Source organism: Dama dama, chromosome 25 (genome assembly GCF_033118175.1).
Source record: "Dama dama isolate Ldn47 chromosome 25, ASM3311817v1, whole genome shotgun sequence".
NCBI lineage: Eukaryota > Metazoa > Chordata > Mammalia > Artiodactyla > Cervidae > Dama > Dama dama.
Window position 1 is genome coordinate 76,422,971 of NC_083705.1, and position 16,031 is coordinate 76,439,001.

Sequence of the window (16,031 nt, forward strand, 5' to 3'; positions counted from 1 at the left end):
CGCGGGGTGGGTCAGCGTGTGGGGTGAGCCCCAGCGGTGGCACGTTGGGGGCTTCTGAGGGGGCCCCACCTGTGAACCAAGGCAGGCTGTGTGGGTGAGTGGGGAACGAACCGACAGATGCAGAGGCCGGCTCTGCTGGGAGCGGTGGGGGTCCGCCCCACGGCCTCCAGGCCGTTCCGTAATTAGATGTCTGACGCCAGCCTGGCCTGCCCGTTAGAGCAGGTTACCCAGTGGGGCTGCCTCTCCTGAGTGCCTGGCCTGGGGACGGCAGGGTGGGGCTTGCCCTCCCAGCCAGCCTAGCCGTGGACACCTGATCTGCATTGGGGGTGCCCTCGTCACGTGTCCTGACAGCCGCTGGGCCCTCGGGGACACCGGGGGACCTGCCCCAGGAGGATGGATGGGGTGAGGTCCCCGGGATTCCCTCTGCTTGGGCTGGTCCTGGGTCCCCGTCATCACGAACAAGCAGAATGAGCCCCAAGAGGACCCCGGCCCTTCAGAGCCCCCATGTGAATAGAGGGCTCAGGCCCTGGGGGTCTTCGTGCCAGGGACTCCTTTGTGCAGATGGGAGTTGTAACCTGCTGCTTGCTTGAGATAAAAGCTGCCGCTGTGTATTCTGCAGAGGTGAGAGTGGTTAAGGGTGACAGGTGTTTTCTGTTTTGTGGAAACACAGGTGAGCCCCTCAGGTGGAAACATTGGATTTTTCCTTTAATTATGACCCCGATCTCTGCGTGGGTGTTTTGTGTTTTTTATTTTGGCCGTGCTGGGTCTTTGCTGCTGCCCAGGCCTTCTGTTGCGGCGGCTCCTCTTGCTGCAGACTACAGGCTCCAGGGGCGCGTGCTTCGCTGCTCTGGGGCACCTGGTGTCTTCCCAGCCCAGGGCTGAAACCCGTGTCTCCCGCTTGGCAAGCGGCTCCTCACCCCTGGGCCACCAGGGGAGCCCAGGAAGCACTTGCTCTTTGATCTTCAGTTAGGGGTCTCAGCTGGAACGGGTTGGGGAGGAGAAGGCTGCCGCCCACCTGCTTGCGCTTGTCCCTGCGTGAGCGAGCGTCTCCGTGGTGCTGGCCCGAGCCCTGGGGGAGTCTCCAGGAGGGGAGGGAGGCGAGTCCTGGCGGTCCCCATGGGAACCGAGCTTGCGGTGTGCGGGGCGGGGGGCGGCCTCCAGGCTGGGGGGTTTACGGAGACGCTCGGGGTGTGTGCTGCTGTGTCTGGTGCGTTTCGTGTGTGTCCCGCGTCCCCTGCTCGTTGCATGTGATGTCAACACCGAAGTCAGAAGCAGCGAGGTGGGAAGGCGGAGGCCCCCCTCCACCTGCAGCGTGCGGCCCGTCCTGGCCTGGGGGAGGGGCATTCGCCGTGTCACCTCCCAGTCTCCAGGGTCATCCTGTGTGCAGACGAGCTACCACATCCGCCCAACCCCGGTCCGTGCACCCTGGTGGTGGCCTGTCCGCGCCCCGGCCCCTTCTGTTCCCCTCCGGCCTCTGGTCTCAGAGCTCTCTCAGTTGCAGGGATGGGCGGGCTGTCCCAGCTCCCGATTGAGGTCACCGTTTGCTTTCCTGGGGGTTAGACCCACTGCAGGTGCCCGGCCACCGCTTGCCTGAGGGCATTCAGGCCACCCCTCCAGAGCCCCACCTGCATAGGCTGTGCTTCCAGGCGGGGCTGGGGTGGGCGCCCCAGGGCTTCTGTGGCAGCGGAGCCTAGGCCCTGCCTGCACCAGCCGCCACTCCCGGATGAGAAATACAAGACCCAGGCGGGGGCCGTGACTTTGTGCAAGGTCAGGCAGGGGGAACCCGACACCCCTCCGGGGGCGGCTGGCGTGGCTGGGCCGGCCTGCGTGTCCTCCAGCGTCCAGTCTGCAGACAGTTCTCTGCAGCTTTATTTACGCCAGAGACCCAGTTGGAAATGCGGGGCTCTCCTTACCAGAAAAAGGATTGTTATTACCGGAAAAGCCCAGTCGTGGGGACCGGGAAAGGGTGCTGAGTGACCGGTGGGAAGCGGGAAGGAGACAGGGAGGGGCTGGCGCTGCCCCGAGACACCCGCGGAGCAGGGAGGGGCCGTTCAGGCGAGTTCTTGCCTGGTCGAGGGCAGCTGTGTTTCTTAAAGGGCTTCCCAGGTGGCGCGCGCGGCAGAGCGCCCGCGTGCCGGTGCAGGAGTCGTAAGAGAAAGAGGTCCCACCCCTGGGTCGGGAAGACCCCCTGAGAGAGGAAATGGGGTCCGTAGGGGTGTGTTGTGGCCTTTGCTTTGACCTGACGTCAGAACCTCGGTTTCAGAGAACACGCGAGTGAGCGCAGGATCGAGTTTCCCTGCCCGGCATCTTCTCCCTCCCCCCTTCCGGAAGCTTCTGGAGCTTTCTGGAGCCGGCCTGTGTCTCCCCGCGGCCTCTCTCCCGAGCGGCCCCGCCCTGTGGGTGGTCCCTGCTTGGCTTTCAGCTCTGCTTGTTGGGGCTCACTGCAGGCGCATCCTCTCCTGGGTGTCATAGCCCGTGACCCTCACGTTCACCTGACCTTGGTTTGCTGGGTGGTCGGCTCATGCGGGCACCACCCCTGCCTCCAGCTCTCACCCGTGCTCCCAGCGTCTGTCTGCTGCTGGTTACCCCCCGCAAGCACTGACCCCAGCTCTGGGCCCCACGGGCCTGTGCCCCACCACGGTGGTCCCCAGGGCTGGGCAGTGCAGGCCCATCCAGCAGGGCCGGGATTCTGCCCGCTGGGTGCTTCCACGGGCTGGGCCCTGGGCAGCTTCCGGGGAGGGGCTGGAGGCCTTGGTGGAGGGGCGTGGAGCTGAGTGGGGCCTCTGGATTTTGGGGGGCTGGGCAGTGAGGGGCAACCCCTGGTCCCGGCAGACGCTCACGGCCATGCTTGCGGGAGCCGCTGGTCATGAGATGTTTGTCCTGCGGGACCTGCGATGCTGGGGCTGAACCCCAAGCTCCTGAACCCAGTGCGGCCCTGGGCCTCATCTCTGCCCCGCGCCCTCGCCCGAGCAGATCACTGAGGGCATGAGGGCCAGGTTGAGAGAGGCCAGTTCCCTCGTTGCCCCCTGTGACTCCCGCCACATCTGACCGCACCCGGTCTGACCGACCCCCTCCACATCTGGCCAAGCCCCACCCCGTCTGACCAAGCCCCTCCCCGTCTGAGCGCACCCCTCCCCGCAGGAGACGGACACCCCAGGGAGAGCAGCCCGTTCATCAGCCATGGGGAGGCGGACACAGAGAGTGTCTACGAAGGGAAGAACATGGCGCTCTTTGAGGTGAACCTCACTCCCCCCCTAAGCGGGAGGTGGCGCGAGGAGCTGTCATCCGCACAAGAGAAGAGGCCCACCCCCGGCCTCACAGTGAACCGAGGGTCCCGACTGAGGCCTCAGGGAGCCCCTTACAGGGGCTGGATGCGGGCCACTTGGGAGCCCTGGAGCTCTGACCTCGAACCCCTGACCCCTGGGCTGTGTCCAGGGCTCCCTGCCCACTTTGGGGGAGCGGGGACACTCCCAGATGCTTGATCTGGTCAGTTGGACTGTGCATCGTGGTGGGGGAGGCGGCATGTAACTGACTCCACATCTTGGCCCCAAAACAGGAGGAGATGGACAGTAACCCGATGGTGTCCTCGCTGCTCAACAAGCTGGCCAACTACACCAACCTGAGCCAGGGCGTGGTAGAGCATGAGGAGGCAGAGGACAGCCGGCGGCGGCAGGCCAAGGTGCCCCCCGACCCGCAACCGCCCCCCGGGACCCCCCGACCCGCAACCGCCTCCTGGGACCCCCTGCTGCCTGCCCCCCGGGACCCCACCCTGCTCACCCTCCAGGCCAAGGTGCCCCCCACCCCGGGCCCCAGATCCTGAGTGGGCCACCTGGCGCTGGGGTCATGCCGGCTGTCCGCAGGACAGGCTGGCTTCCTGGGCCATGGTCTGTGCAGGGGCCTGGGCCATTTCCGTCACACACCCTCCCGCAGTTACCGTGCAGTGGGGCAACCCCTCTACCAGGCCGCGTCTGGGCCCCGTGTGGGCGGGACCCTTGGGAAGGGGTGACTCGCTGGCACATCCACCCCGTGGTCAGGAAACGGCGGTGTCTGTCTGGCCCGGTGTTTCTGTGCCCGTCATGGTTTAGGGACTGGTGGCCTCTCTGCGGCCCCGGGGACCCGGGGTGTAGATGCAGCACTGGCCCGGTCCTGACGGCGCCCGCTCTCTTGCAGAGCCCTGGCATGGGCACCTTCATCGGCGTCTACCTGCCCTGCCTGCAGAACATTCTGGGCGTGATCCTCTTTCTGCGCCTCACGTGGATCGTGGGAGCAGCCGGCGTGCTGGAGTCCTTCCTCATCGTGTCCATGTGCTGCACCTGTGTGAGTGGAGGGGGGCATCGGGGCCCCCCTGTCAGAACCCCACCCTTGCCCGTGAGTGGGGGGCCTGACCGTTGGGACCCCCACCCTTGCCCGTGGGCAGGTCAGCCCTTGGCTGCTGACGGGCCGGCGGGGATGGGGCCTGGTGGAGCCTCCGCAGGAGTGGAGTGAGTGAGTGTTCCTAGACGGTCACCACTCCCAGTTGTCTGTCCGTCCTGCACTTCCCGCAGCCCCCCTGCCCACTGGGAGCATCTGGGTGTTTCCTGGGGCTCCCACTGGAAGGAGGGGACGCCCACTGGTGACATGTTCAGACCCAGGCGCACCAGGCCCCCCGCAGGTGGCCCCCAGCACTGGCCCTGCCCCTCCCTCTGTTCCTGTGGCGAGAAGGGCCGTTCAGCCGCCCTGACCGCAAACGCCACCGGCCCGAGAGGACCCAGCGGGCAGATGATCAGGGTCCCCCGGCCGCCCTGCGGGCCTCCCCCAGGTCCCGGCCGCCCCGCGGGCCTCCTGTGGGGTCGCGCTGGGGTCTTCTGCACGTGCTGCCTTCACTGCACACCGGGGAGCCTCTTTGGAAGAATCTCCCCCAAAACTGATGAAAGCGGGAAACAGCAGGGCCTTGTTGAGCTGGAAGTGCGCCCGGCAGGACCCGGCCAGCTGGTTGCTGAGGCCTCACGCCTCCCCGGGACTGTTCCGTCTGCTTCTCAGGTTGTGACGTGAAGGCCCTGCAGCCCGCAGGTGTGGCCACTTCCCTGCGCAGGTGGTGGGGCTGGAGGTGGCCCACCCTGGAGAGGCTGCGGTGGTCCTCCACCACAGATGGGGTCCTGGGTGCTTCACAGGAGGTGTGTCTCCATGGCATTCCCCTGGATCCCCCAAGGAAACGGGCATCTCGATGGGTCCTCTTGCCTCCCACGGGAAGTTGGCACTGGCTAGAAGCCAGCCCTTCAGTGCAGGAGGGTCTTGAGCCAGGGGTCCCCTGGGTGATCCTAGGAGCTCGTCATAGTGGCTCAAGTCGCCGAGGTCCTGAGTGCTCCGGCCACGCGGCCGGCCACGCGGCCGCCCAGCCCTTCTGCAGTCAGAAGCTGGGGGCTGGCCTGCAGGTGGCCCTGTCCCGGGCCTGGCGCCGTCTGCATGCTGAGGGGACTGTTGGAAACCCTCCGTCTTCTGAGAGGCCCCCTGTCTGTCTGCAGACGATGCTGACCGCCATCTCCATGAGCGCGATCGCGACCAATGGCGTGGTCCCAGGTAGGGGAGCTGCGGGGAGCCGGGCGTGGCGAGGAGGGGCCGCATGGGTGGATGGTGCTGCGTGGCCACTTCCTGTGACCTTTGCCCTGCACCCCGGGTGACCCCGGGCTTCCCAGGTGGCTCAGGGGTGAAGAATCCGCCTGCAGTGCAGGAGACCTGGGTTGGCTCCCTGGGTGGGAAGATCCCTGGAGAAGGGAATGGCAGCCCACTCCAGTGTTCTGGCCTGGAAAATCCCTTGCATGAAAGAGTCTGGCGGGCTGCAGTCCATGGGGTCGCAAAGCCTTGGACGCGACTGAGCGACTGAAGTGCCCCACCACCAGGTGGCCTCAGGGCAGCTGAGAGCGGTCCCAGGGCTGGAGGGAGCCTGTGTCCAGAGGGGCAGATGGCAGGGGCTTACCCTCCAGGGGCCCCGAGGGCAGTGACCCTGCGGTTGAACAGGGAGCCCCCCACCCACCCTGTGTCCCCACCCCTGGGGCGCAGCGGGGCTTCTGTGAGGCTAGGGTGGGGTGCGTACCTGCGGCTTGTCCCCTAGAGCCCGAGCACGCGGGGTCCCCGTGAAACCGGTTTCTCATCCAAAACGCCTCCGAGGCATTTCCTGTTGGTTCACGCTGCCACCCGTGGATGTGGCTGGCGCCTCACAAGCCGTGCGTGGCGTCTCTTTGGTTCTAGATTCTGGTTTCCCACAGATTGTGGTTCTGTTCCCAAGGCGAGTCATTGCCAGGACTAAGCTACACCAAAGCACTGCGGGGCTGGGGGAGGTGGCAGGGGGTCCCGGGAGGACCTTGTGGTCAGCTCCCTGAGGGGTCTGCCATTCTTCAGGAGGGTGTGTGCCCTTAGGTGTCCTACAGGTGCCCCTTGCCACGCACAGTCCCTGGTCGGTGTCCGAGTGGGGTCTCAGCCCACAAGCAGCAGGACCAGGGACAGGCCGGCAAGCTGGGTGCCACCACGCCCAGAGGTGTGATGTGGAGCAGGTGACTTGGTTTCCTAAATGATCCCCGATGAAGTTAAGAGAACGCAGGTGCCGGCCGTCGTGCTCTCGGCCCTGGGTCCTGGCCTCCTGCTTGGGGCTGCACCTCCTTCAGCCACGCGTCCAAAGTTGGCTGCCTGCGGGGGGCGGTCCCTGCAGATGCCAGGCGGGTCCCCTGCCGGCCGCCTCGCGCCCTGTCGCGGGGATGAGCCCGTCTGCCCCGGGAGGCCTGTGTTCTCGGTTGGAAGCGTGTGTGTGACCCGCCATGCCCTGTTCGGCATGTCTTGCAGCTGGCGGCTCCTACTACATGATATCGCGGTCTCTGGGGCCGGAGTTTGGGGGGGCCGTGGGCCTCTGCTTCTACCTGGGCACCACATTTGCGGGGGCCATGTACATTTTGGGGACCATTGAGATTTTTTTGGTAAGTTCTTTGTTTCGGGCCGGGTTCCTCTGTCCAGCACATCGGTGACCGTCCGATGCCCCTGTTTGGTGACCCAAGAGTCTGTCCCAGTGGCATCTGCAGGCATGGGGGCTCACAGGGTGGGGTGACATCCAGCGCAGAGCCCGTGAGAAGGCCCTCTGGGAGGGCAGACGCCCCCGCCCCTCGCTGCTCCCGGGGGTCCCCTTGGCAGGGCGGGCGGCTCTCCCGACCCGGCCATGTGCCCCGCAGACCTACATCTCCCCCGGTGCGGCCATCGTGCACCCCGAGGGCGCGGGGGGCGAGGCCGCGGCCCTGCTGCACAACATGCGCGTGTACGGGACCTGCACGCTGGCCCTCATGGCCACAGTGGTCTTCGTGGGCGTCAAGTACGTCAACAAGCTGGCCCTGGTGTTCCTGGCCTGCGTGGTGCTCTCCATCCTCGCCATCTACGCCGGCGTCATCAAAACTGCCTTCGACCCGCCCGACATCCCGTGAGTCCCCCGCCGGGGCCAGGGCTGCACCCGCAGAGCGTGTCGGCCGGGCCGGGGGCCGGGCTGTGTCCCTGACAGGCCTGAGGCCCGTCTGGCAGCACTGTGCTGCTCTTGGCCGAGGCCCATCCTCACCGGAGCCCCTGAGCAGGGTCCTTCCTTGTCCCCTTCGGGATTGAAGGTGGCAGCCCCAGTCACAGAGTGAGCGAGCCCCAGCTCAGCCCACATGGGCTGGTCCAGGGGGCACCTGGTGGGGGCGGCGCTGGCCGTGAGTCCCCCGGGCCTGGCTCCTCTCCGCCACGTCAGACGCCCCAGAGCAGAGGGTGGCGGGACAGACCGGGGCGTGCCGCCCATGGACGCCCCTGTAGCTGAGTGGAGAGTGTCAGCAGCCCCTCCCCAGAGGCCCCTGACCATGCTCGGTTACGGGGCGGGGCAGTGGCCGGAGGCTTTTTGCTGCCTGCCCCCACCAGGGTCTGTCTGCTGGGGAACCGCACGCTGTCCCGACGTGGTTTCGACGTCTGTGCCAAAGTCCACACCGCCAACAATGGCTCAGTGACCACCACGCTCTGGGGCATCTTCTGCAACGGCTCCGCGGACAGCACTTCCTGCGACCAGTACTTCCTCCACAACAACGTCACCGAGATCCAGGGCATCCCGGGCGTGGCCAGCGGTGTCCTCCTGGGTGAGTGTCCCCTCCCAGGGGAGTGTCCCATCATGATGAATGTCCCCTTCTGGGTGAGTGTCCCCCTGTGAGTAACCTGCTCTGGGTGAGTGTCTCCTCCTGGGTGAAAGTCCCCCCCAGGTAAGTGTCCATCCCCTGGGTGAGCATCCCTCCCTGGGTGAGTGTCCAGCAGGTCTCTGCCGCCTGGGCCATCCACGCCCGCTCCTTGGGGTCCTGTCCTGTCCTGCTGGTGGCCGTGTGACTGCGTCCCCAGTTGTTGACCCTCTGGGGCCCCCGGGCAGGTGATCCCAAGCTAAGACGCCTGGTGCACTGTTGGGGGGCAGGTCAGGCCCCGGCGTCATGCCCCCAGCTTTGGGCTTGTGGAGCAGCAGCTGGGGTTAATGAGGAGGGGGCGGGCGGCGTGCCTCGGGCAGCTCATCAGTGCCCGGCTGTCACCCGCGATGGGCGTCCTCTTCAGACTCCAGCACTGAAGCCTTTGCTCCAGCCGTCAGGAGACGTGGTTTTCTCCGGGCTCAACTGTTCCACGTCTGCATCCCTGTCCAGGCGGGGTCGGCATTGGGGGGCTGAGCCCTTGGTGGGCACTCGGGTCTCAGGAGCCACCCTTGCCCCCGCAGACAACCTGTGGAGCGCGTACGCGGATAAGGGGGCGTTTGTGGAGAAAAAGGGAGTGCCCTCAGTGGCCGTGCCGGAGGAGGCCCGTGCCCGTGGGCTGCCCTACGTGCTCACCGACATCATGACCTATTTCACCATGCTGGTCGGCATCTACTTCCCGTCCGTGACTGGTGAGGCCTGGGTCCCGGGGGTCTAGCACACGCCCCGTCCCCGTTTCTGCTCCCAGCGGGTCAGGTCCCCCAGCTCCCATGCCCCATTTCTGTTCCTTTTGGCTCAAGAGACGAGCCCAAGGGTCTCCACTCCCCGTCTGTCCTGAGGGGGCCTGGGAAGCTGTGTGGCATCGGGCAGGTTTGTCCACGCTCTCTCAGGAGCCCGGGTTATTCAGAGAAGCCCTGTGACCTTGGCATTAGCAGTGGACGCGACGACTGTCAGAGGCCACCGTCCTTGTTGTTATGAGAGAGTCCGCTGACCTTCCTGGAGGGACTGGGGTGCAGGCAGCCCCCACCCCCATGCGTACACACACACACAGTTGTCTGTGGGCTCACATGTGTGTGTACACACACGCACACCTGCTCCTGGGCGGCCCTCAGCCTGGCTGAACAGGGGAGCCCCCCAGCCCTTGGCCCCCCCATCTCCCTGCCCCCTGTCTCCCTGGACCCCTGGCCCCCCAGTCTCCCTGGCCCCCTGATCCCCAGGTGACCGAGCAGCCTGTCGTCATTGCGTGTCGGTCACTCCTGCTCCAGGCCCCCCCAGAGCCTGTCCCCACACACTGGGGAGGCCGGCCTGCCGGGGGCTGCTCCCCTGCTGCCCGTGGCTCAGAGCCAGGGGTGGACAGACATGTCTCTAGGCTCCCCGTGGAAGTGGGTCACGTCTCGCTTAGGCGGTAGTTGGCGGTGGGGTCCAGCCCCTTGGGGGTCCTTCTCCTGTATTCCTGTCCGCCCACCTGTCTGTGATGAGGGCGTAGGAGCCTCCCCTGTGGGTGTGGGTGTTTCCACGCCCTGTGGCACCATGCCCGCGGGCTCTGCTGAGGCCACGCCCGGGACAGATCACAGGCACTGACAGACGTGCCACCATGAGGACATGCTCTGAGCTCAGATGGACTCACTTAGAGTTTATGTGCTGGACGGAGCGATGGGGGCGGGAAGCTGAGGCTGCTCCCTGTGGGGGGCGGGGGGCTGAGGCCTGGCCACGCACTGACCCGGGCCTGGCCTGGGGGTGAGTCAGCGTTTGGCAGCGGTCTCCCGGGACTTTCTGACTCCCGGCCGCGGGGATTAACCACGTTCTGGGGATGAGGTCCGAGCTGGATGCTCACAGAGGCTAGGGCTGGCGTTGGCGCCCTGGACTGAGCTGTGCTCTGGTCTCTGCCATGACTTGGTTCACGGCTGGGCGGCTGTCCTGCAGACAGTGTGGGGGACTCGGGGTGCCCACCCACGTGCCCTGCAGTCCTGCATTGTGCAGTGAGGTCCAGCCCGGTCTGTGAGGCCCAGAGTGCGGACAGCGGCTCTGTGCAGCCTAGGGTCTCTCCCATGCATTGTGAGGAACCCCCTCCCCACCCCCCACCATCCTCGGACTCTGCCTGAGAGTGCTGGGCGGGCAGCGTCTCCCAGGTGTGTCCGGGGACCATCACCACCCTCTGCTTCCACAGGCATCATGGCGGGCTCAAACCGGTCTGGGGACCTCAGGGATGCGCAGAAGTCCATCCCCACCGGGACCATCCTGGCCATCGTGACCACGTCTTTCATTTGTATCCTTGGGGGCCCAGTGCCAGGTGCCCCCCCCCCCCCCCCCCCCCCGCCGCCCAGGCGGCCTCAGGTGGCCCTGAGCACACTCCCGCCCTCAGGGGCCGGGCTGGCCTCGCCCTGACTGGGACGCCCTGTCTCCGGCCTGGGTTGGTTGAAGAGCTTGGCTCTGTCTGGGAACCACACGTCCTGAGCGCACAGCTCCGTGATACGTGAGTCACGTGCAGCTACGTGTGTGCCCGCACCTCGCTTTTGTTGCGCGGGGGTCCCTGGTGTCGCCGTGCCGGTGGGGCCGTTTCTCTCCAAGTTCACCCCTTCCCAGCCGGCGAGGGCTCCCGCTTGGTCCCAGCAGTGGTCACGCCGAGGGCCAGGCCCATCCCGACTGACCCGAGGTATCCTGTCCAGGGGGGCCGCGACCCAAGATGGGGTGGGCAGGCGGGGGGCCAGCATGTGCTGCCTGCCTCGTCCTTGACCCAGGCCGCAGACCTCTCCTGCATCGTGCTTTTCGGGGCCTGCATCGAAGGCGTGATCTTACGAGATAAGTATGTTTCGTTCATGGCTCCGGGAGCTTCTGGGCCAGCACTGGTTTCCTTGGTGACCAGCGTTGAGACTGGGGAAGGCAGGGTGTCCCAGCGGCCAGCAGGCTGGGGTCTGGCCTGTGCGTCCCTCTTGTCCTGGAGCCTGGACCCAGGAACCCGCACTGTGACCCTGGGCCCCGGGAGAGCTGGTTGCAGGGGCTCCAGGGGGCTGTCGCTCCGTCTTGGGAGGTGGGAGGTGGTGTCTGTCCTCGGCTGCTCCCTGGAAGCTTGCCCCCCACCCCCAGGTTCGGGGAGGCCCTGCAGGGGAACCTCGTCATCGGGATGCTGGCCTGGCCTTCGCCCTGGGTCATCGTCATTGGCTCCTTCTTCTCCACCTGCGGGGCCGGCCTGCAGAGCCTGACTGGGGCGCCACGCCTGCTGCAGGCCATCGCCCGGGACTCCATCGTCCCCTTCCTGCAGGTGAGCACCCCCCATCACGTGTGTGAGACCCCCGGGAAGCCTGCCTCTGAGGACCTGGGGTCTGCCCCCGAGCGTGAGCGTCATGGTCAAAGGCAGGGAGACGCAGGTCCCCACCTGCAGCCTGGCTGCCCCACCCCAGGCCTGTGTTCTCCTCTCACTCTGCATCTGCCTCAGGCTCTGGGTTTCCCATCCCGGACCGTGTGGGGGAAGGAGGCGGCGGGGGGGGGGGGGGGGGGCGGCGCAAAGCTTCCTCCCAGGAGCCCTGCCCTCGCTCGGCGGCGGGGGAGGACCCAGGCCCAGCAGCACGGTCCCCGCGGGGCCCTCCCAGGCTGTGCCCCCGGCCGGCACTCGATGGGAGCCCCGGGGTCCGCACTCTGGCCTCTCCTTCTGGCTGTGCTGGGTGGGCTCCATCCTTGTGTCGCTGCCCCGAGGCCTGCTTTGAGCTGAACGTGAGCATCTCGGCCTCTTGCCCGCACATAAGCGTTCCTCTGGTGCCGCCCCCTTCTCCGGGCAGGTGTTTGGCCATGGGAAGGCCAACGGGGAGCCCACGTGGGCCCTGCTGCTCACGGCGCTCATCTGTGAGACAGGCATCCTCATCGCCTCCCTGGACAGCGTGGCCCCCATCCTGTCCATGTGAGTGGCCGCCAGGGGCACCTGCTCATGGGGGTGCGGATGAGGCTGGGAGGACCCCAGGGGCCCGGCCCGGCCTGGCCCTCACGCTGCCGCTCGCGCCCCAGGTTTTTCCTCATGTGCTACATGTTCGTGAACCTGGCCTGTGCCCTGCAGACGCTGCTGCGCACGCCCAGCTGGCGCCCGCGCTTCAAGTACTACCACTGGTGAGCGTGCGGAGCTGCCCCTGCCTTCCAGGGGGCGTGTGGGGGGCAGCCGCCCCCGGGCCCCCGGCTGTCTTTCCTGCACCGGCCGTCTCCCAGCCCCGGGGCCGCTTCAGCCCTCGGGACGGCCCAGGTGGACGAGCCTCGGCCGGCACCAAGGCCTGGGTCCTTCCGCTGGGATGGGGGGAGGCCTTGGGCGGCTGCTCGGGCGCTGGCTTGGGGCCTGGGTGGTGAGCGTGGGCCTGGGCCACTGCCCCCCAGGACCCTGTCCTTCCTGGGCATGAGCCTCTGCTTCGCCCTGATGTTCATCTGCTCCTGGTACTACGCGCTATGCGCCATGCTCATCGCCGGCTGCATCTACAAGTACATCGAGTACCGCGGGTGAGCTGGCGGCCACGCGCACCTCTTCTGGTCCGCTCGTGTTTGTTACCATGTGTCTCTGCGTTTGTCTGTGTCCAAGTGCAGAAGCCACGCTGTTTTAGCAGTGTGTCTGTGAGCTGTGAGATCCGTCTGATGATGGCACTGATGTGTGCGCATTATAACGTTTCCCCATAAAACCCTACGCGATGGGCAGGTTACCTGCATCTCAGAGCCCTGGGTCCATCACGGGGGCATTTCCCCTTCATACCCTGGCCCCCTCCGGGAGCAGAGGCCTTGCGGGGGAGGGACTTGGGGGCCTCTTGGACTGGGGGTGATGAGAGGCCTCTGGGGGTGAAGCCTGACGACCCCGTCCAGCTCTTCCAAGCTTGAAGGGAGGGTCTGGGGGCCTCGACCGCTCCGGTGAGCCCTGCACCCCCATCAGCCCCACCTGGACGCCCCTCCCCTGTCTGCCCCGTTCCTGCCCAGCTCGGGAAGCCGCTCCTTTGTCACAGAAGCACTGAGAGACCCCCACGCCCCTGAGCTGGCTGCCTGTGGGTCCACCTGGGTGTGCTGGGGGCTGGGTGTGCTGGGGGCCGGGCCTCATCCCTTCGCTACCCCCCCACAGAGCCGAGAAGGAGTGGGGCGATGGCATCCGCGGGCTGTCCTTGAATGCCGCCCGCTACGCCCTGCTGCATGTGGAGCACGGCCCGCTGCATACCAAGAACTGGAGGTGAGCCGCGCACGCCCCCTGCCCCCTGCTCCCTGCCCCCTGCTCCCTGCCCCCTGCCCCGAGGTTAGGCCTCACGGGGAGAAGGGGTGCCCCACCCCCCATTAGGAGTGGTGGTCCCCAAGCGCTGGGACCACTCACCCGGCCCCGCACCCCTTCCTGAGGTTAGGCCTCACTGGGGGAAGGGGTGCCCCCCCATTAGGGGCTGTGGTCCCCGAGAGCTGGGATCTCTCAGCTGGCCCCACACCCCATCCTGAGGTCAGGCCTCATGGGGAGAAGGGGTGCCCCCCATTAGGGGCGGTGGTCCTTGAGTGCCGGGACCACTCATCTTGGGTCTGATCTCTGCTCGGGGCGTCGGGTGCGGGGGGTGAGTGGAGCTAGTTGGGGCCCCACCACGGATGGAGGGGGCCTGCCCGCCGCCCCACTCCTGGGGGGTGCTGCCCCCTGGAACACGGGCTCCCCCTGGTGGATGCTGAGTTGCCGTGGTAACGCCTCCCCACCCCAGGCCCCAGGTGCTGGTGCTGCTGAACCTGGACGCCGAGCAGCACGTGAAGCACCCCCGCCTGCTCTCCTTCACGTCGCAGCTCAAGGCCGGCAGGGGCCTGACCATCGTCGGCTCCGTGCTGGAGGGCACCTTCCTGGACAAGCATGTGGAGGCCCAGCAGGCCGAGGAGGTGGGCTGCCTGGGGTCTGGGGGGAGCGGGCCCCATCAGTGTTTCCGCTGGCACACCCGCCACGGTGCGTGGGTTGCGCTGAGTCCTGTTCATGTTTCCAAGCGGATGTGGTTTCTGAGTTTGAACAGGCAGGGAACCGCTGAGACCCTGAGGCCTTGGGTGGGGCCGGGTGGTGGGCAGGGCAGCGGGCTGGTCGGTGGGCTGGGCTGAGCGCTGCCCCGGGGCAAGACTCCCAGTGGGCAGGACTGGTTCCTGTTCCTTCCGCTCCGCTTCAGGCCCGTCCAGAGGGGGCCATGGGGGCCGGCCAGCGCTCTGTCCTCTGACTCGGACGCCCTGCCGGCACGGCTGTGGACTCTGCCCTGGGTCTGGGGCAGTCCTGGTGCCCTGGTGTCCCTAACCCTCAAACCCCACTGTGGACGGTTCAGGCTCACAGACAGTGACAGCGCCACCTGGCTGTCCCTGCGTGGCCCGCGTCCTGTCACCTCCGCCCACCTGCCCGGGGGTTTCCAGGCAGGGCCGCTACCGGCTGTCTTCCTCCCCAGCTGCGCATCTGTCTCAGGTGTTTGTGACACCAGCCCCACTGCCCCCCATCCCCCTCTCCCGTCCGGCCTCCCCGTTCACCTCTAGCCCGGCTGCGGGGTGTGGGCTGCCGTGGGCGCCCTCGTCTGCTGTGCCCACCTGTGGGCTGCCTGGTGGGTCTGGCTCAGCCCTGCTGTCCGTGTGTTTATAGATCAGGCTGCGTCCAGGGGGCCCCCCAGAGCGCCTGGGGCAGGCCCGGCCTCTCGGAGGGTGACAGCCTGTGTATCTCGAGACATCCACCCCCTTCCTCGGCAGGGGGACAGCCAGTCCCAGAGACCCGCCCGGGGGCCAGTGCCTCTGACGCAACCTGTTGGGGACATGCTGTGGCCTCTTCCTCGTCTGCAGGGGCTCTAGCCGTCCTTTCTGGGGTCGTCACGACCCAGGGGTTTGCCATGGCAGCTGTGGGTGTGAGCCATGCGTGTAGACCCCGGGGTTGGGGCCGTGGGCCGTGGGTGTAGACACGGGTTGGGGCTGTGACCCTGGGTGTGCACACTGAGGTCATGGCTGTGGGCAGTGGGTGTAGACACTGGGGTTGTCTGACTCTGGGTGTGGACCCCAAGGTCATGGTCATGACCCTGGGTGTAGACACTGAGGTCATGGCCGTGAGTCATGGATGCAGATGCCTGGGTCACGGCCGTGGGCGTAGACACCGGGGTTGTGTCTGTGACTTTGGGTGCAGATACCAGGGTTGTGTCTGTGACTTTGGGTGTAGTCACCAGCGTGGTGGCCATGATCCTGGGTGCAGACCCTGGGGTTGTGTCTGTGACTTTGGATGTAGTCACGAGGGTGGTGGCTGTGATTGTGTTGTGTCTGTGACTTGGGGTGTAGACACCGGGGTTGTGTCTGTGACTTTGGGTGTAGACACTGGGGTTGTGGCTGTGACCCTGGGTGTAGACACCGGGGTTTTGTCTATGACTTTGGGTGTAGTCACCAGCGTTGTGGCTGTGATCCCGGGTATAGACATGGGTTGTGTCTGTGACTTTGGGTGTAGTCACCAGTGTGGTGGCCGTGATCCTAGGTGCAGACCCCAGGGTTGTGTCTGTGACTTTGGGTGTAGACACCGGGGTTGTGTCTGTGACTTTGGGTGTAGACACTGGGGTTGTGGCTGTGACCCTGGGTGTAGACACCGGGGTTTTGTCTATGACTTTGGGTGTAGTCACCAGCGTTGTGGCTGTGATCCCGGGTATAGACATGGGTTGTGTCTGTGACTTTGGGTGTAGTCACCAGTGTGGTGGCCGTGATCCTAGGTGCAGACCCCAGGGTTGTGTCTGTGACTTTGGGTGTAGTCACCAGTGTGGTGGCCGTGATTGTGTTGTGGCCGTGACCCTGGGTGTAGGCCCTGGGGTTGTGTCTGTGACTTTGGGTGTAGTCACCAGCATGGTGGCCGTGATCCCG

General features: G+C 66.3%; 1 protein-coding gene across 2 annotated transcripts in view; it reads left to right on the plus strand.

The window, feature by feature from the left end:
• Nucleotides 1-16,031, plus strand: part of SLC12A7 (solute carrier family 12 member 7) — a 35,732-nt gene that overhangs the window by 9,796 nt on the left and 9,905 nt on the right. For both annotated transcript variants that reach the window (XM_061129371.1, XM_061129372.1), the window contains exons 2-17: nucleotides 3,142-3,236; nucleotides 3,557-3,679; nucleotides 4,171-4,317; nucleotides 5,502-5,556; nucleotides 6,814-6,944; nucleotides 7,194-7,435; nucleotides 7,903-8,114; nucleotides 8,729-8,896; nucleotides 10,372-10,470; nucleotides 10,950-11,007; nucleotides 11,289-11,463; nucleotides 11,978-12,096; nucleotides 12,201-12,299; nucleotides 12,558-12,677; nucleotides 13,282-13,386; nucleotides 13,889-14,057. In XM_061129371.1, the coding sequence (XP_060985354.1) occupies nucleotides 3,142-3,236; nucleotides 3,557-3,679; nucleotides 4,171-4,317; nucleotides 5,502-5,556; nucleotides 6,814-6,944; nucleotides 7,194-7,435; nucleotides 7,903-8,114; nucleotides 8,729-8,896; nucleotides 10,372-10,470; nucleotides 10,950-11,007; nucleotides 11,289-11,463; nucleotides 11,978-12,096; nucleotides 12,201-12,299; nucleotides 12,558-12,677; nucleotides 13,282-13,386; nucleotides 13,889-14,057 (2,117 nt within the window). The remainder of the gene's footprint in view (nucleotides 1-3,141; nucleotides 3,237-3,556; nucleotides 3,680-4,170; nucleotides 4,318-5,501; nucleotides 5,557-6,813; nucleotides 6,945-7,193; nucleotides 7,436-7,902; nucleotides 8,115-8,728; nucleotides 8,897-10,371; nucleotides 10,471-10,949; nucleotides 11,008-11,288; nucleotides 11,464-11,977; nucleotides 12,097-12,200; nucleotides 12,300-12,557; nucleotides 12,678-13,281; nucleotides 13,387-13,888; nucleotides 14,058-16,031) is intronic.